This window comes from Melospiza melodia, chromosome 4, assembly GCF_035770615.1.
Source record: "Melospiza melodia melodia isolate bMelMel2 chromosome 4, bMelMel2.pri, whole genome shotgun sequence".
Taxonomy (NCBI): Eukaryota; Metazoa; Chordata; class Aves; order Passeriformes; family Passerellidae; genus Melospiza; species Melospiza melodia.
The window spans coordinates 91,366,752-91,388,675 of NC_086197.1; the positions used below are offsets into that span (position 1 = coordinate 91,366,752).

Genomic DNA, 21,924 nt, shown 5'->3' on the forward strand with positions numbered 1-21,924 from the left:
CGCAGGCCGCGGCCATGGCGCTGCTGCGCGGCCCCGCGGCGGACGGACAGCGCTCGGCCGTCTGCAGGCCGCTCTCCGCCGGTACGTACCGCGGGCTTGGGACGGGAAACGCCGCCCCGGAGCGCTCGGCCGGGCCCCGGTCTGGGAAATCGGCCGGGTGGAGAAGTTTGGTGTTGGTTTGAGTTTGATTGTCTCCGCGTGCCGTGCGCTGCCCCCGGCGGGATCGTTGGTGCCCCTGTGCCAGCAACAAGTCCGGGTGCTCCCGAGGGAGGGGCCTGGGAACGGGAACGCGGGGGACATCCATCCCAATCCAAATCGCTGCCCGGGTGCCTCCTCCGCCGCCGGTACCGAATTGAACATCCCTTGACACGTGTGTCCCTTTAACTCGAAATCACCTTTGCAGCCGTGAGAGCGCGGAGCGTTGGGAGCTCCCGTCTGGTGGGCACGAGTGCTGGGTCCTGCACTCTGCTGCGTGCGGAGCCAAAGAAAACGCTTACAGATCTGTGATGCTGTGCTTGTGCGGGTTTTGATGGGGTTTAGTTTAAAAAAAATCAAAAGTAAACCACAGAAGGTGAAGTTGCTTTTATGTTTTTGCTTATAGCGTCAGTACTCTGTCAAGTGGAACCTGTGGGAAGATGGTTTGAAGCATTTATTAAGAGGAGAAACATAAATGTTTCTGCCTCTTTCCAGGAGCTAGAAGATGAGAAGGAACTTTCTGAGGAATCGGGGGATGAAGAACTGCAGCTTGAGGAGTATCCTATGTTAAAAACCCTCGACCCAAAGGACTGGAAGGTATTCAGTCAATATGTGTTACTGTCACCTCGTTTGGCCCATCGAGGTTATATGCCATGCCCAGGTGCTAAAGATCTCCTTCCTCCTCCCCTCCTACACCCATGTGAATCAGTTCATGTCCCTTATCTTAATATCTGGTGTGTGAAGGCAAACTCCTCAGGATAAGATCTTAGCTTTGAGCTGCAGCTTTTTATTTTACTGCCTGAAAGAATTAAGTGTCTCATCTCCTTTATTCTGGAGTTACATACTCTTAATATTAACAACAGCAATTCAGTTTTCCAGTAACTGAATTTTCTAGTGCTTTAATCCAATTTAGATTAAGCTACTTAAATTTCTGTGAAAATGGCTTAATTTATTGATATTCTGTTATTCAGTAATTATTCAATAATTTATGACAGTTGTTCCTATAGTGTTTTCCCAATATTTATTGGGAGAGGGAAGAATTCTCCCTCTTGCCTTTAAGAGATGGGGAAGAGAACTTGTTTTCTGCATGTGTGGTGGTGTTTTAGGTTGTATTTATGAGTGTTTATTAGGGTTTGTGGTTCTTTTCTCTCAGAATCAAGACCATTATGCAGTTCTTGGACTGGGAAATATCCGATACAGGGCTACTCAGAAACAAATCAAAGCAGCTCGTGAGTACCTGTCCCTCATAAGCAAAACCTTTTTTCAGATGTGCACAACTGGTTTCCAGTGGAAATACCTGCATGTTGGGAACAAGGTTTTTACTGTTTCCCAGGCCTAAAAGTTTGATTTGTGTTGTTTACCAGCATCTTAAATTTGTATCATAGTTCTGAAATCCAGAAGCCTAAACGTAGGGGAGTAAAAAATTTCACAAAGCCTAAATGTAGGGAATTAAAAAAATTCACAAAGCCTAAATGTAGGGGAGTAAAAAATTTCACATCTCTGTTTCTGGGAAGTGCAGCAGCATTCACAGGCTGTAGCTTTCCTGCTAAATTTCACTTTGGATCGTGTTCAAAACTTCAGTAAAGGGATAGAATACAATTTTTGTTTTATCTGAACTATTTTGTTTTTCATCAGAAATAACAACTAAAATTACATTAATTATTTTTGTTTCTTGCAATTTTGAAGCTGACTGTACACTTACAGATACTAAAGCACATTGCTAGGCATAATAGTAGAGTAAGTCTCAGACTTCTTCAGATATTGAGGAGGAATAGAAAGTAGAGTTTCTGAGTTGTGGTTATTTTATGTCCCAGCAAAGATGAAATAATGTTAATTCTAACTATAGTATTAAATCAAAGAAAATTCATTAACTTCTGTTTTCTGCCAGATCTGACTGTTTGGTTTGTATTTTTATTTAAGTTTTGAATGAGAGAAATGCCAGTTGGAGTTACTGTGTGACTTTGTAATTTGAAACTGTTTCTGCTGAAACATTTCTAACTGTAATGCATTTATTTGTTAGATAAATCCATGGTTCTGAAACATCATCCAGACAAGCGAAAAGCTGCAGGGGAGCAGATAGGAGAGGGTGATAATGATTATTTTACTTGCATAACTAAAGGTAAGCAATTGATCTCCTTTGTTGCATACTCTCTCAATCTACTTAATCATCAGAAACGTATTTGTTGGCTTCATTAGGATTTTAAGGAATTGTCAATGAGTAAACAGCTGGAGTTCTTTTTCCATTGTAGAAAACTGCATCAATAGATCACATGAGGTGTAACTTCCCAGTGGGCAGAAGCAGGAAGGGAAGGCAGCTGACAGATGTTTGGCTGCTGTGGCAGCTGGTGACAAAATGTGACACTTGCAGCAGTGCACACACAGATGAACCTCTGGAGGTGGCCCCATACCTGGGATGAACTAGTGAGCCATGGAGCAACTCCCCACAGGCACCAGCAGCAGTTGGAAAATCTGGATTCTAATGTGCTTGCTGTGACAATAGGACATGTGTTGATTTGATCCAGGTCATCAGTTTCTTCAGCTGCTCATTTGTGCCCACAGATGAGCAAGTGAACTCCATTTAATAACATTTCCTTCTTGCCTGAGTGGGGGACTCAGCGGTGCAGGATTAATGGCTGCACTCTGGTTTTAGAGGTCTTTCCCAACTTTAATGGTTCTGTGGCCCAGAACACCACTGCTGGCCAATTCCAAACCCACAGGGGCTGCTCTAGGTGTATGACTTGCATCTCCAGGAATGCTTGAGAGCTTGGCTTTTTTGTTTATTGTAAACAAATTTCACTCAGTAAGGTTGGAGCAGGAGGAAATCCTGGAATTTGTGTTTCTAAACTTCCCTCTCTGAATGTTTGTCTAAAATATCTCTAATACTAGTTAGAGATATTTTAGACAAACTAATATTTTCAGCCTCCTTTGGAGTTATCAGAAGGAGGAAGGTTGCCAAAGGAAATAGTTTTTCTGTTGCAGTCCTGTCAGGAACTGTCAGATATCTATGATGAGATACCTGCACATGAGTTCAGGAAAATGCTCTGTGTTCTACATGCAAGGAGCAAAAAGTCTTAGAACCTTCCCTCTTAACTGCTTGCACTCCAAGTTTGGGGCTAAACAGAAAGCAAAGCACAAAGTAGCACAGAAAAGGAATAATGCTTCCAGGCAGCATTCTAAATTGCAATAGTAGGAAAGGGGGACCTGGAGTAGGAACAAACAGTAATGAAACAGGGAGGAGAAACTTGGAAAGGTGGGAGAACATAAGTTGGACTCAGAAACTGGTCTGACAAAGGAATGTGTGGGAGATCCAGAGCTGGGGGAGCTGAGTGTGTGGGAGTAGAACTGGGGATCTGTAAGTGGAAGGGACATCTCCTAAATGGAAGAGGAACCAATGGATGTGCACAGAATTTCCTGCACCAGGAAAATGGTGTGAGGGTTACTGAGGCAGGATAATTGGGGTCATGTGGAGTGTTGGTGGAGGGAAGTCCTTTCCCAGAGGGAAAGGGCAGACTGGCAGACAGCAGCTCACTGGTGGCCCCTGTCATTCCTTGCAGTGAGATCAGCTTACAGCCCTGCAGAGCACCAAGGCCTCCTCCAGATTATCACCTCCCACATCCAACCTTCCTGGGCCAGTGTCCTCTGGCAGGGGTGCAGGCACACAAGTCCATGAATGATTGCAGTACAAATTTGATTTCTGTGACTTTTCATTCTTACTGAAAAATAGTGGTCATTGTAAAACTCCACACTTCACTGAGATAAGAGTACTGAAGCTGTAGTTTTTGTGATTTACAGAACATAAAATTAGTAATGTGATCTCCCCAGCTGCAGGGATCTAAGAACAGGAAATCTGGGACTGTTTGCATGTTTTGGAGAGTTTGTGTGAAGTTCTGTATTCTATCAAAGATTCAGTTCATCATCACCTGCAAAAATTCTAAGGAGCAGTTCCTGTTCTAGCCCATTCTGACAACACATGAACTCAGGGATTGCCTTTGCTCTGTGCCCTAGTGAACCATTTTGTCAATTTATCTGCAGGAATCTGGTGTAGGATAAAAGTCTGAAGATGTCATGCCCAAACTCCCAGTGTCTGAACAAAATTTACTGCTATAAAGTTAAATATTGTCTGTTTTGTTACATCTTAATGGTTAAATGTGTCCTTTTTCATAAATGTTTTCCTCCTACTTAGTTTAGCAGGAACAGACAGTAATGCTTTTTGGTGTCACTAAAATAATGAAATATCAAGCTCTACAAGAACACTACAGATAGATCAAACACAGATCTGAGAACATCTTTTCAAACATTTACAACCTTATGTCTGGTAACTTTCAGCTTATGAAATATTGTCTGATCCTGTGAAACGACGAGCATTTAACAGCATAGACCCAACTTTTGATAACTCTGTACCTTCCAAAAGTGAAGCAAAAGAAAACTTCTTCGAAGTTTTCTCACCAGTTTTTGAAAGAAATGCCAGGTAAGCTGTGTCTGACTGCCTCTGCTGTTGCTGGAGAATCAGCATTTGCAAACTCTTTTGACATTGTGTTTGTAACAAGAGATGTATTAATTTGCTAGAAATGTAATATAACTAAAATAGTTGCAATTATTTTTTATTTCATTTTAAAATAATCTGAACTGGCAGCTGATGGCTTTGAGTTTGACCCATGCCATTTTTAAAAAACTTCTCAGCTTCCCATTACCTACTGCCCTTTTTGCACAACTCATTGTTTCATCTTAAAATTACTTACAATACCAAATATGTGCTGCTGACTAAAACTTCCTTTTTAAAATTATTTTCTTCTGAGAGTGAGGCATCAACAGAAGACAGTAGTTACAGTCATGATTTAGCTGGTTAAAAGAGAAGAAAATTGTAGCTGTCAATATTTGGTGGTTCTCTCTTACATTGTGTGACTTCTTTTCTTCATTTGATTCATGGTTGACAATTAGCTTGGTATTAAGGTTGTCACAATAGAAACCTGCCAACCTTTCCCTGTATAAAAGGGCTTAATTACATGAGGCACTTTACAACATTCTGAACAATTATGGTTTAAACTACTCTCACTGAATCTTATTCCATAGACTTCAGACCTGGATCTGTGGTTGTCAGATGAGGTTTTTCCCTTTTCTGCAGTGAGACTTAATGCTGTGTCATGGAACAACCAATTCTAGAGCCTGTGGAAGATTTCCCTAGAAAAAGATGCAGTGGGGGCAAAGTATGCATTATTGCATTATTCCCTTGTGCTCCAGTAGGATGTGTGGGAGACTTCTGTACCCTGCCAGAGAGCTGAGTTATTCACAGAGTTATTGTGGCCACTTTCTGTAGGCTCCTCTGCCAGAAGAATGTGTGTGGAGAATGGAGTATCTACAAAGATAATTTGTGCTCCATCAGGTCTCCTTGAGGCACAAAGCAGGAGGCACTCAGGCAGGAGAAGGTTGCTTTTTTGGGGAAACTCACCCAAAAATGCCCAATCTGGAGGATACTTATGAGGAACTCTCCTGTTCTTTTCCTCTTTCCTGGTGCCCTCTCTGTGTTGGTGGGAGAGAATCTCGGGTTTTGATTCTGTGCTTAACAAATGCCATGTTATGAAGATTGTATATATTGTTTCTTGAATATATCCATGTATTTTCAGGTGGTCAAATAAGAAAAATGTACCTAAACTTGGGGACATGAACTCCTCATTTGAGGAGGTAGATGCATTCTATTCCTTTTGGTAAGTCAGCTGGTGCCTCTGTTTCTGTTCAAGACATGCAGTATAAAGGGCTTGCAGACCCTTTGGTGTGTGGGCTGTCCCAGCCTCCTGATGTCACAAAATTACCCCACAGCTTTTGTGCCTTCCACAAACTGAGCCAGCTTTCTCCTGGCTAACCCATCCACTTGTAAATTCATGGTTGCAGTGGGAATTTCTGACCATGGTGGCTGAGAACTGAGCTGACCCACAGACTGGAAGTCAGGTTTATCTCATCTAACCTGTGTTTTTAGTGGAGACATCTTAGGAGTTTAAGCTCCTCTAGCAAAGGGAGGTGTGTTTAGTCCAAAAAAGTCAGTCATGTTTTTGGCATGCCTTATCTGCTAAATATGGGTGCTCAGATAAAGATTTATTTCTGTCTGAACTCTACTGACTGCACTGCATTTCCCCAGCCTGTGACAGAAACATAGACAGCTGTAGACACTTAGAGTGGGCAAGACCAATGCCATCCTGAAGTAGGCTGTCCCACAGTACAGAGAGGTGTAAATCATATTCTGCATACTGACTTAACACAGTGGAATCACTGTAGGTGCAGAATAATTGCAAATTATGTGTTATAAATTGTAAACAGCAGTACAGTTCCCTATAAACACATAACAGTAAAAAATGTGCTGATGTTTAACAGATTTGCTGTTTTTTCGTTCACTTTTTTTTTTTCTTCAATTTCCTTTAGGTATAATTTTGATTCCTGGAGAGAGTTTTCCTATTTAGATGAAGAGGAAAAAGAAAAAGCAGAATGGTATGTAAGTAAAAATAATTTTGACAGGAGACTGAGAGGTTGATACAGCAAGATTTTGCAACTTTCTCTTAGACTGTAAGTCATAGGAAGAAAGGCAGCTGAGCCAAGTCTGAATTCCACTCTCCCAGCTTAGGGGTCAGTCATGGATTGAACTGAACTTACTGTGGGCTTCTTCATGTAATTGAAGTAGTTCCTGCTTGCCTCACAGAGGTCTGTCTGAGATGCTTTGAAATGTGTGTTCATTTAAGTCCAGGCTTTCAATTCCTGCCAGTCCCAAGCACAGGTGGAGCCAGGACAGAGTGGATGAGCATGCTGGTATCATTTCTCTCTTTAACTTGTACTGAGAAAATGATACTTCCTAGAGTTTGGAGAGGTGAGTTCTGATGGCTTGATGCTAAAAATTATGTATTAGTTGATGTAGTGATAGTTGCTGAATTACTCAGAACATGTTGCATTGGAAAATACATTGTGGTTTTATCCTTCCTACAGTTATAAACAGTGTTCAAGCTGGAGCTTTAGTCTAACACACATTTCACAGGACACAACCTCACTTAGTAATCCTTGTGAGACCATAATTTACATCGTATGCATCTCTGTTTCCCAGTTTGGCTAGAAATCAGTTTTGTATTTAGATTCAGTGGTTGGCTTTCTTTGTGCTGGGAACTGCCATATTTAGGCTGTAGCTGGGCATTTCTCTTCTCTTGTGCCTCTTCCTGCTCCTGGATTTCTTGAGCCTCAGCAGACCCACTGTTCTCTCTCCTGTGAAGATTCTGTGAGGGCACAGTTCCCTGTCACTTCTACTTGTGGTACATCTCACAGATGAACCTCTAGGCTTCTCATTGGAACAATCTTGAATTATTTGTATAGCTCTTTTTTCTGCTCATTCCTGTCATTAGTGTCCTTCTCAAAGATGTTTAGACAAATGGTACCTAGTGTGCTGTACTTATGAGAGAGAACTGCATTACAGCTGCTCTTCAGATGGTCATGATTCTTGCTACCCCTTCTTGCCAAAGGTGATGTTGCTCATGTTTTAAAGCTTCAATCTATTCACATTAGCCTCCTTCTCAGTTATGGGGATTGCTTTCTTTGTTCTGAGGTAGAGTGGTTTGACTTGGAGGGAGCTTTAAATACCTCATAGTTCCAACTTCCCTGCCCCCTCTGTTGTTCTTTATGTGGCTGTGTTGATGAGGCTACAGATCCCCATTAAAATTTGCCTCTTTCTTGACAGCACTGGTAAAATTTCACATTATTTAGTCAGCCCATCAATTACCTGAGCTGTATTTCAGTGGAGTGAATCTGGCATGACTTTACCCAGAGTGTCATGCTACTTCATAGAGTGTTGTTCCTGTGCAGATGAGTTTATGTGACATGACTAAATTCTGCAAAATGAGCTAACTGTGGCATTATTTATACTGCTGTCCTTTAATTAAACCCTGTGCTAGCATTTCTGTTGTTTAGCTTGAGTTTAATGTTAGGTAAGCAAGTGGATTGCATTTTGAAAATAAAGTCCATGGTCTCATTCCCTACAAGGACAGATAAGCAGCTTGCTTTGTCAGGTTTATATAACTATGTAAACACTTAGCATTTTGTACATGAACTCAGAGCCTGGAACTTAAGTTTTTGAAGTCTATTTTTGAAGTACTCCCAGAAGAACATCTGTGTGGGGGGAACTGTTTAAGAAGCTTGTTGATGAATTTCTAGCAGTGGCACTGTAAAGCATTAGCACTGAACTATGCTTTCCCTTTTAGTCGAGATGAAAGGAGGTGGATTGAAAAGCAGAACAGAGCTGCCAGAGCATTGAGAAAAAAAGAAGAAATGAACAGAATTAGGACTCTTGTTGGTGAGCACACAAACTGCTGTTCTTTAAAGTGAGATTTATTAACTAACTGTGGAAGTCTCCTGCTTTTCTTCTATACATGATGCTTCCTTTCTTCCACCAGACAGTGCATACAGCTGTGATCCCAGAATAAAGAAATTTAAGGAGGAAGAAAAGGCAAAGAAGGAAGCAGAGAAGAAAGCCAAGGTAGAAGCAAAACGAAAAGAACAGGAGGCAAAAGAAAAAGTAAGTGAAGGACTTTATTTGGGTTGATAAACTCTGCTTCATTCACACCTGCTGCTTCAGGTTCTAGATTTGTCAGAAGACTACTGACAGAATTACCCTGGGGTTCAAAAATGTGTTGTGTTTGATGCCTGTGCAGCAGGCAGTGTAAGGCTGGCAGCCTTCTGACAATGAGATGGAAACAAGGAATGCAGATCTGAAACAAAACACCTTTGAAAACTGAGTTCTTCTGTTGCATACACTTCCTCTGGTTTCAAGGCAAGCATTAAGTGCATAAAATGGGTATGTCTGCTTGCCTTGGGCATGTGGTTTGTGAATGGTTGGTTGGTATGAAATGTTCTGAGGTAACAGAACATACTTGATAAATATGAACAGTTTGGAGAAGATGGCTCTGAAAGTACAGGAATGAAAGGGAACTGTAAGGTGCAAAAAAGTAACTTTAAAGACATTAGAACACTGCAAAATATGTCAGTAATGATGCAGGAGAAATACTGGACCATGAAGTTCATACTCCTGAGGCAGGAGTAGGAAATTATGCACAGTTTTGTATCTTTATTGTAGAGGAAGTCAGGATTTATAAACTGAGGGTCCTCACAGGGAGTACTTGACTCAATGCCACATGGTATGTGCCATCATCTCCCTCAAAATTCTTGGAAAACCAGACATTAAAGTATTCATGCATTTTTAAACCCCCAAACATACCAACAAAACTCCACCCAAACCAGAAACAACACATTTTGATATTGGATGACTGAATGGCCCTGTAACAATGTTACTTGGATGATTTTTTTACTTGCATTTTTTTCTTTTGATTGCAGCAAAGACAAGCAGAATTAGAAGCAGCACGGTTAGCAAAAGAAAAGGAGGAGGAAGAAGTTAGGCAGCAAGCATTAGTGGCAAAAAAGGAAAAAGAGATACAGAAGAAAGCAATCAAGAAAGAAAGGCAAAAACTCAGAACAACATGCAAGGTATTTAACTATTATTACAATGAAATACAGGTTACATCAGACAAATGACTGTCTTTGCTTAGATCAGCCTGGATCACGTGTTTGCTTGTTCTTAGGGCTGGAGATGGGTATGGAAAGTGGGTTTACTAAAAAAACAAAATACTAAAACACATACTTACATGCATATGAGTTACGAGTAAAGCTGACCAAATAGGTCCAAACACAGCAGTGGCTGAAGAATGCTGTGTGTTAAGCCTTTGTCTGAAGGAATAGGACAATAAAGTTCAAGAACTTTGTAGAACATGTATTTCTGCTTCCAGAACTGGAATTACTTTTCTGATAATGAGGCAGATTGTGTTAAAATGATGGAGGAGGTGGAAAAGCTTTGTGACCGTCTTGAGCTAGCAAGGTAAGTCCTCCTGCTGCTGCTTTCTGCTCCTTTTGATACCCATCTTTCTACGAGCTCTCCATTGTAACTGAATAATTTATTTTTAGTCTGCAATGCTTGAATGAAGCACTTACATCCACAACAAGGGAAGGAGGAAAGGCGGCTGTAGTAAAACAGGTAATTATGCTGAGTGTCAAATCAAATAACAGAATAACTTGTGAAATCAACCTGTCTGAACTGAAGTAAGATGCAGCAGAGCTGCTCTGGAATCGTGCTTGGTAAAACATAAAGACTTGATTTTCAGAGTCCACAGGCAGAGGGATCTCTGCTTCATTTTACATTGTGCAGTTCATGGCTGGTCAAAGTAACAGGGCCAGCCAAGAACAAAATACACATTTTTATCTGTAAAGAACACAAAACCTACCTCTTATATGGTATACAGAAACAGTAGAGAAATTTCATTTTGCCCAGCAATGTGTAGCAGTTACTTTGAGGAAGGAGGGCAGTCTTTTCTTCTTATGCAAGAAAAATCCATGTCTAGTGTCTGTGACTTGGGGATAGATCCACAGAAGGACTAAAATGTGCTGCAGGCTGTTGGCACTAGAAGGACTGGTAGGTTGGATACCAAGGAATGGGAAATACAAGACACAGGGAATCAAAATTTACCAAAACTCAGCAAGGATCTGCCTATATTTGCCATCAAGGAAAAGCCATTTGAACCAAAAACTGAACCTGGCAGAAGAACCTGCAGAAAGAGGAAGGTGCTTTCTCTCATCCACTGTGGATACACAGCTGTGAATGTTTTTCCTTGGTGGGGAATATGATCTGCCCCCATCCCAGGGTCAGGTTTACTCATCAGACAATTTAGGACTGAAATGTCTCTTACTCTACAGTAATTCAGGGACTGAATTCAATATTCCATTTTCCAGGAGGGTGTTCTAAATGCAGGACAGTCCTCTTTCTGTCTGTTAAAACTATTCCACTAAAAATTATCTATCAGTTAACTTTCCTTTTGCCAGGAAGGTTTTATGAAATGGTTTCTTGCTCTTGCCATTGGGCATCCTGCCAACAGCCATAAGTGCACAGCTCTTCTAATAGTGCCAAGATTGGACTGGGCCCACTCAGAAGCAGATGATTAAAGATGTGTCACACCACAGTCTTGAGATGTGATTACAGATCACAAAAATGTGCAGTGGGTTAACTTAAGCAGTTTTTAGCTTGCTAAATGGCCATCTAACCCTGAGTACACACTTAGTAACTAAAATCTGCAGCTCATTCTAATGTAAAAGTTCTCTGTTGTTTTGGCTGTACTGATATAATCAGGCTTAGATACCAGTTAGGCTGGAAGATTTGAGAGCCAGTGTATTCAACACAGAGGTTTAACTGCCCTCACTGGTCTTAATTCTTTTGTGGATCTGTCCCTCTAAGTCAAGTGTTAGCCTAGACATTCATGCAAGGTTGAAAACTTTTGCTTTGATTCTGGGGATATTCATTTAATTTCCTAGTGAACCTGTGATGGATTTCTGCTGTTAACTACTGATCTTTAAATCTTTAAAAATATACACATGGAATGAAGGGAAATAATACTGGAACAGATAAGCTTCTCTGTTTCTTTACATATAATATACGGAACAAAAACAAAGCAAAATCCAAGGTTCAAAGGAAGTCCAGAGAGGGGGTTGTGTCACTGTAAAATGTAACAATAATTCAGTAAATAATGCTTATTTGCAATCTTTAGATAGAAGAAATAAATGAACAAATAAGGCGAGAGAAAGAAGAGGCAGAAGCTCGTATGCGCCAAGCAACAAAGAGCTCAGAAAAGGCAACCACTGGCGGTGGAGGGGGAAGCAAAAACTGGCCAGAGGATGATTTGCAGTTGTTAATTAAAGCTGTGAACCTCTTTCCAGCAGGGACTAACTCAAGGTACTTCTCGGGTTTGGTGCTAAAAGCCCTTACTAACAATTTTAAATTAAATTACAAGCATAATAAAATATTTTCAGATCATCCCAAGTACTTTGTCAGTATAAGGACTTCCTAAACATCTTTTTTTCCCTTGACTCAAAAGCAGCCAGAGGTTTGTTTTTCCTTGGTACCTTGCTCTGTGTGTCACTGGAGTTAGCTCTGGCCCTGTATCTTGTTTCCCCCCAGATTTGGGCCTCAGTCCATTACCAGGATGGTGCTGAGGTGCCTGTTTGCACAGGGCTCACTCCATGGTAGGCTCCACTCCTTAAAGTGCAGAACAAAACCACACCAGTGACTGGGGTGCAGCTGGGTAGGAATACAAGTGTGTAAGCCACTTCCAGAGGCTCCACAATGAAATGTGAGGCTGGTTTCTTCTCTATGTGGTAGGAGGAAAATATCCCAGAAAAGGAGTTAAGTCCACCAGCTTTCTTCAGAGGAGAGCCAGGGGAAAAGGCAAAGGCTAAGATTTACAGAAAACAGCACTGGCACTCAGCTTACTGCTAAGCAAGAACAGGAGCACACTTTAAATACTTTTTTCCCAGGAATGAAATGCCTTCTTCCATGTAGGATTACAAAGATTTCAAACATCCATTACAAAATTTGGATGCTTACTGAAAAATGCCATGCTCCATGGAGATGATACCAGTGCCTGTTTCTGCAAGGCTCCTGTCTGAGCAGCACTACATATTGCCTTCCATTTTCTAAGAATCCACTAGGAATAATCCTGGGACTAGGACTGTTCCAGCTCTCTCCTCTTTAAGCCCTTTTACCTAATGTTTAGTTATTCTTCTGGGGGCAGTGGACAGAGGGTTAGTAACTACTCAGCCCTTCAGTGCAGCCTGCAGTATTTAATGCCAGAGGATAACAGCAATTTAGCAGAATTTTGATTAGAGGTTTGCACTTACCTACATTGTACCCCATCCTTTTTCTGTATTGGGAACTGAGGAGTTCACCCAAGCTGATTGAATTCTTCAGTTAGTGACTGAAAGCTTTCCAGAACAGCAACTCTGGGATTTTGCACGTATTTAAATATGTTAGAACTTACTCAGGAGTTTATAAAAATGTGTACAGGAGCTTGACCATGGCTTATATGAAGATAAAGTATTATGTAATGTGCTGGTTTATTATTTCTGTTCTTGCTGTAGGTGGGAAGTTATTGCCAATTACATGAACTTGCACTCTACTACTGGAATAAAACGAACAGCAAAAGATGTCATCAATAAAGCAAAGAGTCTCCAAAAGCTTGGTATCTATATTACCTTATTTTTGTAACACATGGTCTGCCTGCTTCTGTACAGCTGAGTTTTCTGTGACTGGAGCTGTGTTTCTTAAGAAAATCCTCTGTACAGCCCCAAAAGAAATGTAGTTCAGATGGAGGATTTAGAGGAGCATTTATGTGATTCAGTGTTTTCATCCTAATGGCTCTTTTGTAAGTCAGCACCTCACAAGCAGCTCTCAGAAACTCTCTTAATGTAGCTTGATGCTCTGATGCCCTGAAATAGCAGGGCTCAAAGAGAGATAAATGGGCCTCTCAGAAAGCTCCCTACAAAGGAAGGCATCTAAAATAAATGGAACTGATGAAGGTCTAGACATACTTTAAAAAAATTAATGGAATCCAACACCAGAGTAAGACACCTAAATGAATGTGGCTCATCTCCTCTTCAAAAATTAATATAAAAATGAAAAATTAAGCATAGAGAGCTCTGGAATAAGGCTGCAAGGAAATTACACATTTCACTATAGAAGGAAAAAAAAACCTATTAAATTTTCAAGAGGTTTCTGCATTACAAACCACAGAGGGGCACAAGGAGTCACCTGGATTTTCCTGCCTCTCTGAGACATGGTCATACCCTGGGCAATGCATGAGTTTTGTGCCACAGCCCTTGACAAAACAATCCCTCTTGATTTTGGGGAAGTTGCAGATTCAGGTTTAAGATTATATGGAACAATTATTCCTCTGAGCACTATAAAGCAGGATAAGGGTTGGAAAATCTGACACTCTGAGAAAAACTTATTGGACCCTGAATGATTTTTTTTTTTAATCTACCAACATCTTTATAGTAATTTTAAAGTAAGTAGAAATTGGGGTTTATGATTTTGTGATTATTGGAATTAATCTGCTACAGAATGTTGTTATTATTATTACATCTGGCTTTAATATTCTTGCAATAATTATTCTCTTTAATGTCTGTTGCTCATAGACCCTCATCAAAAAGATGACATAAACAAGAAAGCATTTGACAAATTTAAAAAAGAACATGGTGTGGTGCCTCAGATGGACAGTGCTGCCCCCTCAGAACGATTTGAAGGTAAAGGTGAAAAGAGAGCCCTTCTTGTGCACTTCTCTCCCCTGGGTCTCTTGGGGTGAAAGTAACCCAGAACTTTCTCAAGATTTGCCTACATACTTTGATAGCAAGTGGTTCAGGCTCTGGTGCCAGATTTGAGGGTTTCTGGTACACACAATACATCCCAAAACTTCAGGGATTTAAAATAAACTATAATACGTTTTACAGTATTTTCTAGACTCTTTTAAAAATATCTATTCTTGCTGTCCTTTTTGCATTTAAAAACAGGATCACCTCTAGATTCATCCCCTTGGACTACAGAAGAACAAAAACTTTTAGAACAAGCATTGAAGACTTATCCAGTAAATACTCCTGAAAGATGGGAGAAAATAGCAGCAGCTGTTCCAGGCCGGTCGAAAAAAGACTGCATGAAACGATATAAGGTGAGGTCCCTCACCTCCTCCTGGGACTGCACCAGGCCAGGCCTGGAGAGAATCCTTTGCTTTTACTGTTCCATGAGATACTGCCCCAGAGACAGGATCTGCCACAGGCAAAATGATGGAACCTTAGAAGAAACCTTTTATTTTTGGTAACTTAACCCCAAAAGAGCAGTTCCTCGGTGAAAATAGTGCCTCTGAAAGCTGGCAAGGAAAGTCTGTGTCAGGAAATTTGTTTTATAGTTTGACAGCAAGCTCTCATAGATGAAGTCCTATCCCCAGCTCCTGTAGGTAAAGTTCCTGGTACTTGAGGATTGACCTTCCATTAATTGATTTGTTTCTAAGGGAAATTGCTTGACAACATTAAACAATGTAGATTTCTCATTATGTTGAGAAGTAGTGTGTTTTACAGTGAATATATGTAATGTTCAAACCTACAGCATTGGTCACAAGTTTTGTGTTTAGTTAAATTTCTTTTTTTCCCCACCTTCTCTTCAGGAACTCGTGGAAATGGTCAAGGCAAAGAAAGCTGCTCAAGAACAAGTGATGAATGCTACTAAAGTCAAGAAATGACTTACTGACAATCCTTGTTTTATAATAAAAATGCAAATACTGTACATATTTCCATTCCTTTCTTCATTATACAGAAACACAGGAGGGGCTGGTTCTTGAGTTTTAATCTTCTCAAAAGCAACTCCAAAGTTTTAAAAGGGTGTAGTTGATTTGTTGGGTTTTTTTTTTGTTCGTTTTCCTGGTTTTTTAAAGCTAAAATATGCTGAAGTTCTTGTTATTCACTACTCACGACGCCAATACATGCCACTGCAGATTTTGCTATACTCTGGAAGTTGTTCAATTGGACCTGGAAGTTAAAGAAAGTTCGCCATGACACATGCTCAGCTCACAGCAAGTGGTCTGGAGGGGTTATGGGAGGATCGGGACACTTGTATCACATACCCACGGCAGCAACTGCAGGATGCTTATCATAGATGTACTTTGTGCAGATTTCTCTAATAGTCTGGGCATCTATAGCCTAAAAGGGGTAAAAGAGGCATCTTTGTTACAGTCCCATAATAAAACCGTTTCTGATCTCAATTTTGTATAATCCAAGGGAGCAGGAAACAAAACCCTTAGAAGTTTTCTCAGTTGGAAATGTTTTCTCAGCTGAAAAAGAAATACAATTTCTATATTGTTACTTTCTGTAGCAAGTCATTTTCTTGATGGCCTTTTAAAAGTTGCAACATGAGTGCCACTTACTTCAATTCTTGCCTCAAGTTCTGGAATTGGGATTCGGCGCTTGTAACACAGCATTTGCCTTCCGATGTCTTCACAGATTGGTGTGGACCCTAAAACAGGAAAAAATCCTTCAGTTATCAGCCTATGGCTCCACAAAGAGTAAGAAGTTCTCATAAGTCTCACCATCAAGTTGTAGCAGCATATTTGTCTTTAGAAGATTTTTTGCTCGAGCTACTTCATTTTCTGTAACGCTTGTGCAAAGTCTTATCCTGAAAAACAGTTTCAGTCCAAAGGCATTAAATAATGGCAGGCTGTAGCACACAAGATTGCCTGTGATAAGGTGCAGAGGCATTGCTGCACCTACCAGGCACTAACTACTCTTCTGTAGACAAAGCTTGTAAGACAGCTTGGAAAACTAGCCATGGATACAAAGCAGCAGCCTCAAAGTAGGGGTTTTGGAAGCATATCAAGATACCCAAGAGCAAGCTCTTTCTCTTAGAAGAGGTGTATTTCATTTTATTACATACTTTGAGGCAAGTGCACTCTGTACTTGTTATCTTGAGAATGGAGGTTGCTAAGAAAGTAGAGCCAAGCAACTGGGTAACAGGCAATTAGCTAGGAGGCAATCCAGCTTCCTGGCTCCTCTTGGTGAGATAATAACTTGCCACACTGCCTATGGAACATTTTGTGAGGAGAGGAGGATGCATTAAATAGCTTAACACTGAATTCCTGTCCCAGGAATTGGCTGTATCTTCCCTAGTGCTAAGCTGCAGCAGAGTCACAGTGCTAACCTTTTTCTCCACCACTGAACAGGGATTTCATAGAATAATGGTATATAAGAAGTGATTTATGTGATTAAAGAAACTCCTCATTTTCAAGATTTGTTTCAACTTCACCCACTTTAAATCAAGTGCTTTTAAGTAATATGCATGTGTTTTTAATAGCATCTGCAGTTCAAGCTTTACAGTCATCATGGTCTTCAAAACATCATCCTTCAAAACAGATTTAAGCCTCAGATGAATGAATATTGTCTAGAATCATAGGTTTCAAATTTCCATAAGTACCAGCTCAACTTTCCCTATGTGTTCACTAGAGCTAGCAGCAGCACATGATACATCAACTGCAGCAACTGCAGACTAAAGCTGTTTGGTAACTGCACATTCATTATTCTCATCCACAAATATTTGCTCTTCCAGTGGTGGCACTTGCAGCTCACAAGCTGCACAGTGACTGAGCAGCATAATAAAAGGCCTGACAGTTTAATGACTTCTGTCATTTCCCAGTCAAAAAAAAAATCCCTGCTGTGTTTTCTCGTGCAAGAAACAAAACCTACATCTTAAGCTATTCACTCCAAATAATGGTGTCAAAAACTGGGCGCTGGGACTTGGCTTTGGGTGCCAAAGTTTAGAATTTGATGCATTTGTTGTTCCCAGGCAAGCCCAACCAGAGAAAAATATTCTCTTTATTTTTAAATTGTATTCCTCCACTAAAAACAATCTTTCCAGAGAAACAGTTGGTAGCTTACCATTCTTTCTGAACAAAGTGCACCATGTCCTGAATAGTGGATGGCTCACAGACCATATAGAGTCCCCACAGCCCTGTGTCAGTGTAGCAGGTGTTGAAGGACTGGAAGCTGTGACACAGGTTACCTTGGCAGGCAATCTGAGCAAGTTTACTGGACAAATTCTGCCGAGGCAAAAGAAAAAGATATTACTTCATGAAGTTTTTTGAAAGCTTACTAGTCACCTCCACATTTCCCATTTTCATTTCAATGATGACTGAACATGCAGTAGTAGCTACAAGGTTAATTATCAGCTCTTCATTTCAACCCTTTCTTTCCTTGCATGTAATATCACATTTCAAAATAACACCCCAGATTTGAGCCAAAATCACAAAGACACTTAGGTTCAAGAAAGAGGCAGTTAATTACTGATATCCAGAAGTGGCATTCACATTCTCTGAACATGATTCCTTCACCCAGGGTTTTTCTCCTGGGAAGCTGGAAGGCAGCAAGAAGCCTCAGAGAAAAGGAAAACAATTCTTGTCTCATTTGCTTCTCCTGTGTTGTGCTCATGTGGAATGTGTTTGGAGATTGTTCCATTGGATTCTGGTGAGTTCTTTTGACTCATTGGCCAATTGGGGACAAGCTGTGTCAGGACTCTGGAAAGAGTCATAAGTTTTGATTATTATCTTTTTAGCATTCAGTAAGTATCCTTTCTGTATTCTTTAGTATAGTATAGTGTTCTTTAATATAAAATAGTATAATAGAGTAATAAATTGGCCTTCTGACAACATGTAATCAGATGCACCATTCCTTCCCTTTGTTGGTGGTCCTGTATTTATAATATAGAGGTTCTGATGACATACAGGTATAAAACATCCTACATTCCATGAGGGCTGGCAAACCTGAAGTCACCTCAGACTGGAGGTGGAGGAGGAAGTGGTTTAGAACCACTTCCTAAGATTCTCCTACATCCTGAGTAACACACCCTCTGAGGCTCACAGCCGGATGCCCTTTTCTGTCCTGGCAGTACCAATTCAGGGAGATCCCACCAAGCTCAGTGAGAGCAGGCAGGTGCCTGCAGGCTCACTCACCACTCCTCCTCCAAAGGAGCGATCCCAGTTCCCTATCAGGGTGTTGGCCACCATCAGGGGGATGGTGTCGGGGTCAGACCAGCCGGCTGCCTCCACGGCGATGGCCAGGTGTGCCAGGGGCATCTTGTCATCCCTTACCCGGATCTGCAACACAGCACAGCAGCTCCAGAGCAACCTGCACACACTCAGGCACAGGGCACGTTAAACAACAGCAATCACACTTTGCACCCTACAGCTGGATTACAAAACAGGCACTAGAATTAAAGTATATGGAGATTAATTTAACATCAGCCTTAACTGCTCCCCTGAGGCAATTTCAGATCATTTTGCCAACCTACACAGAGAAGCATTGCAAGGCATTTTACAACTACCAGCAGCAAGGAAATCTGATGACTTTGTAAAATCTGAGAAGAGATGGGAATAGAACATGGATGCCTCCATTCTCTGCCACATCCCTTAAATGAGTGATTCTCAATAAGTGGAAATGCTCCAGTAAGAGGATAAAAGGAAAGTAGGAGCAGGGATAAGGAAGGTATTCCTCTAGGAAGTGATGAAGAATAAAAAGTGGTGGCAGTGAGGCTTGTCCAAGAAAGAATGGGAAGTATTGCTTTGGAAAGCAGCTATTCCATTGCCACCACTGGGGGAAAGAAACCTTTTCATGTGCTGAGTCTGTGGCAGAGCAGCCCTCTCTCCTCACCGAGAGCACATGTCAGGGGATGTAAGGCCAGCCCAAAAAGCCATCCAGCAGCTTACCTCACTGCCTGTGAAGCTACAAGGGGGCAGGGGTGGCAGTCCTCCTTCTGGAGCAGATGGCAAGTTCCCAAAATGGCACTTTGCCAGGTCAAGTAGTTCATCATGAGAGACCCCTGGACAAAGGTATTTCACATGCTTTGTGATGTTACTCTGTGAACAGTTAATTTAAGTTGCTGCACAGTTTAAAGACTCAACCAAGTACTGATTTTTTGTGCCCCTGCTTTAATACCCCACCTTTGGATTCTTCACACATTCCCTCTATACAGAGCAAGATCATGATTCCTCCTGCCTGGTTCTCTAACAGCTTTCCATTAAAACTACATCAAATCAAGCTCTTTGCTCTTTCAAGCCTCAGTGTTACATCTTTCTCTCTGCATTCCTTGCTATTCCCCTCTTCACACCTCCTAGGACCCTTTTTTCCTGCCCACATAGAAGAATGACTTTGGCCTCCAATTCACTTCTTGTTCCTGATTTAAGGCTTCTGGAATATTACTGACAGGAAAAGGGAACAAAAGCTCAAAGGGTTTGAATGCACAAAACACACAGGGCTACAGAGGGCCAACAACAAACAGGAGCTGCTGAACAATGGGTGATTCACCACGTGGTTCCCACAGACTCAGGCCATGGTTTCCTCCTGAACAATGGGTGATTCACCACGTGGTTCCTACAGACTCAGGCCATGGTTTCAAGCACAGTTTCATGTGATCAAGGGTGAGTACCCCATACTGACCTCCAGCAGCAGCCAAGACCATTCTGGGTCCTTTGTAATGTGTTGTTATGTACTCCACCAAGTCATTGCGATTTATGGATCTAGAAACAGGAAAAGAGACAGCACTACTGTGTCAGTAAAGTTTAGAGTAAAAAGAGATAAATGTATAGAACAAAACAATTGTCAAAACAATTAAAAGTGCTGCCACTGTTCAGAGCAGAAGCAGAAAGCTAAAATAAGGGTGACTTTCTAAAAAGCAAATAGGAACTGAATAAAAAGCTCTTCTAGCTTCCTGAGGAGGAGTGAGAATTCCAACTCAGGCAGGTGGAGACAGGATGCACTAACAATCTCCTTTCCTTTGAAAGCAGCACATTTAGCAGCCCTCTGATCTGCACTGGTCTAAACAAATGCTGAAAGAGCAGTGCAAACACTGTGTGCTTACAATAATGCCTAACATGTGACCTATAGGAAAAAGAAGTATTTCCAATTTTGTGCCAGGTGCACTTATAAGAAAGAGGAGAAAAATATGGCAAAAAAACCCCAAGCCATGCAGAGAACATCTGAAGTTCACATACCCTTTGATGACTGCCTACAAGGAAACTAAGGCAATACAGGGGTTCTATTACAACTATATTCAGGGCAATTTCAGCTGCCCTCCAGTGTAAAAATGAAATCTGACACTGTTCTCTACATTTTAGCTAACTCTCTCAATATATAAAAGTTACCACGCAATTAAAGACAGAGGTAGTTTTGGACATACTTGATATTTTCAGTGGGTCCCAAAATGGTGCGTCCTAGGGCTGTGTTCTGGTAGGCTGTGGCATGCAGGTAATCAAAGACAACTTCCTGCAGGTTGGTTTCAACCTCCTGCATCTCCCTCAGGATAACTCCTCGCTCCCGCTCGATCTCCGCCTCTCCCAGGGTGCTGTTCTGAATGATGTCAGCAAGAATTTCCACAGCTGATTGCCAACAGAGACGGAAATGAAAGAAGTATTGTCAGGCTGCTAGAAAAATCTGGTTCCAAAAGTGAAACCCACCTCAAAGAGTCATAAAACTAGCAAGGGGACAGATCTTATCTAGGGACTTTGAAGAGAAAAATATTTCAAATATAAGCATCCCTGCTGGCTCCTCTCTAAACCCATATTCTCACGTTCTTGTGAAGCTCAAGAACGGATTTTTCACCAGGCAAGGAAGGGACTGTGACACTGCAAAAGCATCATTCTGTGTCATCTCACTGGAGGCTGGATAAGCATGTTGTTCTCTGCAACTTTTCTGATGAATGAGAGCAATTACCTCTTGGTAAGTCTTTTGAAAAAGCCTTTGCATAGTAGACAGTCTGTTCCCTGGATGTGTACGCGTTCAGATGAGCCCCCATGTTCTCAATCTCTAGCTCAAGGTCTAACTGAGATCTCTTTTTTGTTCCCTGAAATAGAACAATAACAAAATCACATTAGACCCTTCAATTCATCTACTCATCATCACTACTTCTTGTCTGGAAAGGTTATGATCAAGAGAAAGAAAATGTGTTCTGGAAATAAACCAGGCATACTAATCTCTCCAAGCTTTAAAGTCAGATATAAATCCTACTGCCCTCACAAATGAAAATAAAGAGCTGGCTAAAGGGTGACTGTGTCTTCTAAGGCTACTATAAGAAGGTAAAAGTGAGTTAAAAATTACATCTGTGTAATCTATAGTTGTGTAACACACAGAACTAGGATTTTAGCTTCATTTTTCTAATGGAAACCAAAATCCTGGTTGTCCATGTTATTTTTCTCATTTCATTTTGGAAAACTTATTTATACAATTCTGACAGAGTTTTTATCATTGATCTTTAGAGATAAATAGCATAAAAATTCATTGTAAATGTCTACATCAATCTTCACA

At 41.1% G+C, this 21,924-nt stretch overlaps 2 protein-coding genes across 6 annotated transcripts in view; one reads left to right on the forward strand and one right to left on the reverse strand.

Moving 5' to 3' along the window:
• DNAJC2 (DnaJ heat shock protein family (Hsp40) member C2) lies at positions 1–15,367 on the forward strand. Of its 3 annotated transcripts, XM_063155553.1 has the most exons (17): positions 16–81; positions 602–792; positions 1,349–1,424; positions 2,216–2,314; positions 4,522–4,663; positions 5,817–5,897; positions 6,607–6,672; positions 8,421–8,512; positions 8,613–8,734; positions 9,550–9,699; positions 9,999–10,087; positions 10,174–10,243; positions 11,805–11,989; positions 13,174–13,274; positions 14,230–14,337; positions 14,602–14,756; positions 15,249–15,367. In XM_063155553.1, exons 2-17 carry the CDS (start codon positions 760–762, stop codon positions 15,321–15,323), a joined length of 1,644 nt encoding a protein of 547 aa, XP_063011623.1. In that variant the 5' UTR covers positions 16–81; positions 602–759; the 3' UTR covers positions 15,324–15,367. The 3 variants fall into 3 exon arrangements, with proteins under 3 accessions (XP_063011622.1, XP_063011624.1, XP_063011623.1); XM_063155552.1 differs by having other exon boundaries at positions 1–81; positions 14,602–15,367; XM_063155554.1 differs by having other exon boundaries at positions 2–81; positions 691–792; positions 14,602–15,367.
• PMPCB (peptidase, mitochondrial processing subunit beta) overlaps positions 15,321–21,924 on the reverse strand; it is a 24,916-nt gene continuing 18,312 nt past the window's right edge. For all 3 annotated transcript variants that reach the window (XM_063155556.1, XM_063155555.1, XM_063155557.1), the window contains 10 exons: positions 21,334–21,463; positions 20,801–20,999; positions 20,062–20,141; positions 19,332–19,444; positions 18,579–18,722; positions 17,509–17,669; positions 16,167–16,252; positions 16,005–16,093; positions 15,705–15,780; positions 15,321–15,609 (listed from right to left, as the gene is read on the reverse strand). In XM_063155556.1, the coding sequence (XP_063011626.1) occupies positions 15,545–15,609; positions 15,705–15,780; positions 16,005–16,093; positions 16,167–16,252; positions 17,509–17,669; positions 18,579–18,722; positions 19,332–19,444; positions 20,062–20,141; positions 20,801–20,999; positions 21,334–21,463 (1,143 nt within the window). In that variant the 3' untranslated portion in view covers positions 15,321–15,544. The remainder of the gene's footprint in view (positions 15,610–15,704; positions 15,781–16,004; positions 16,094–16,166; positions 16,253–17,508; positions 17,670–18,578; positions 18,723–19,331; positions 19,445–20,061; positions 20,142–20,800; positions 21,000–21,333; positions 21,464–21,924) is intronic.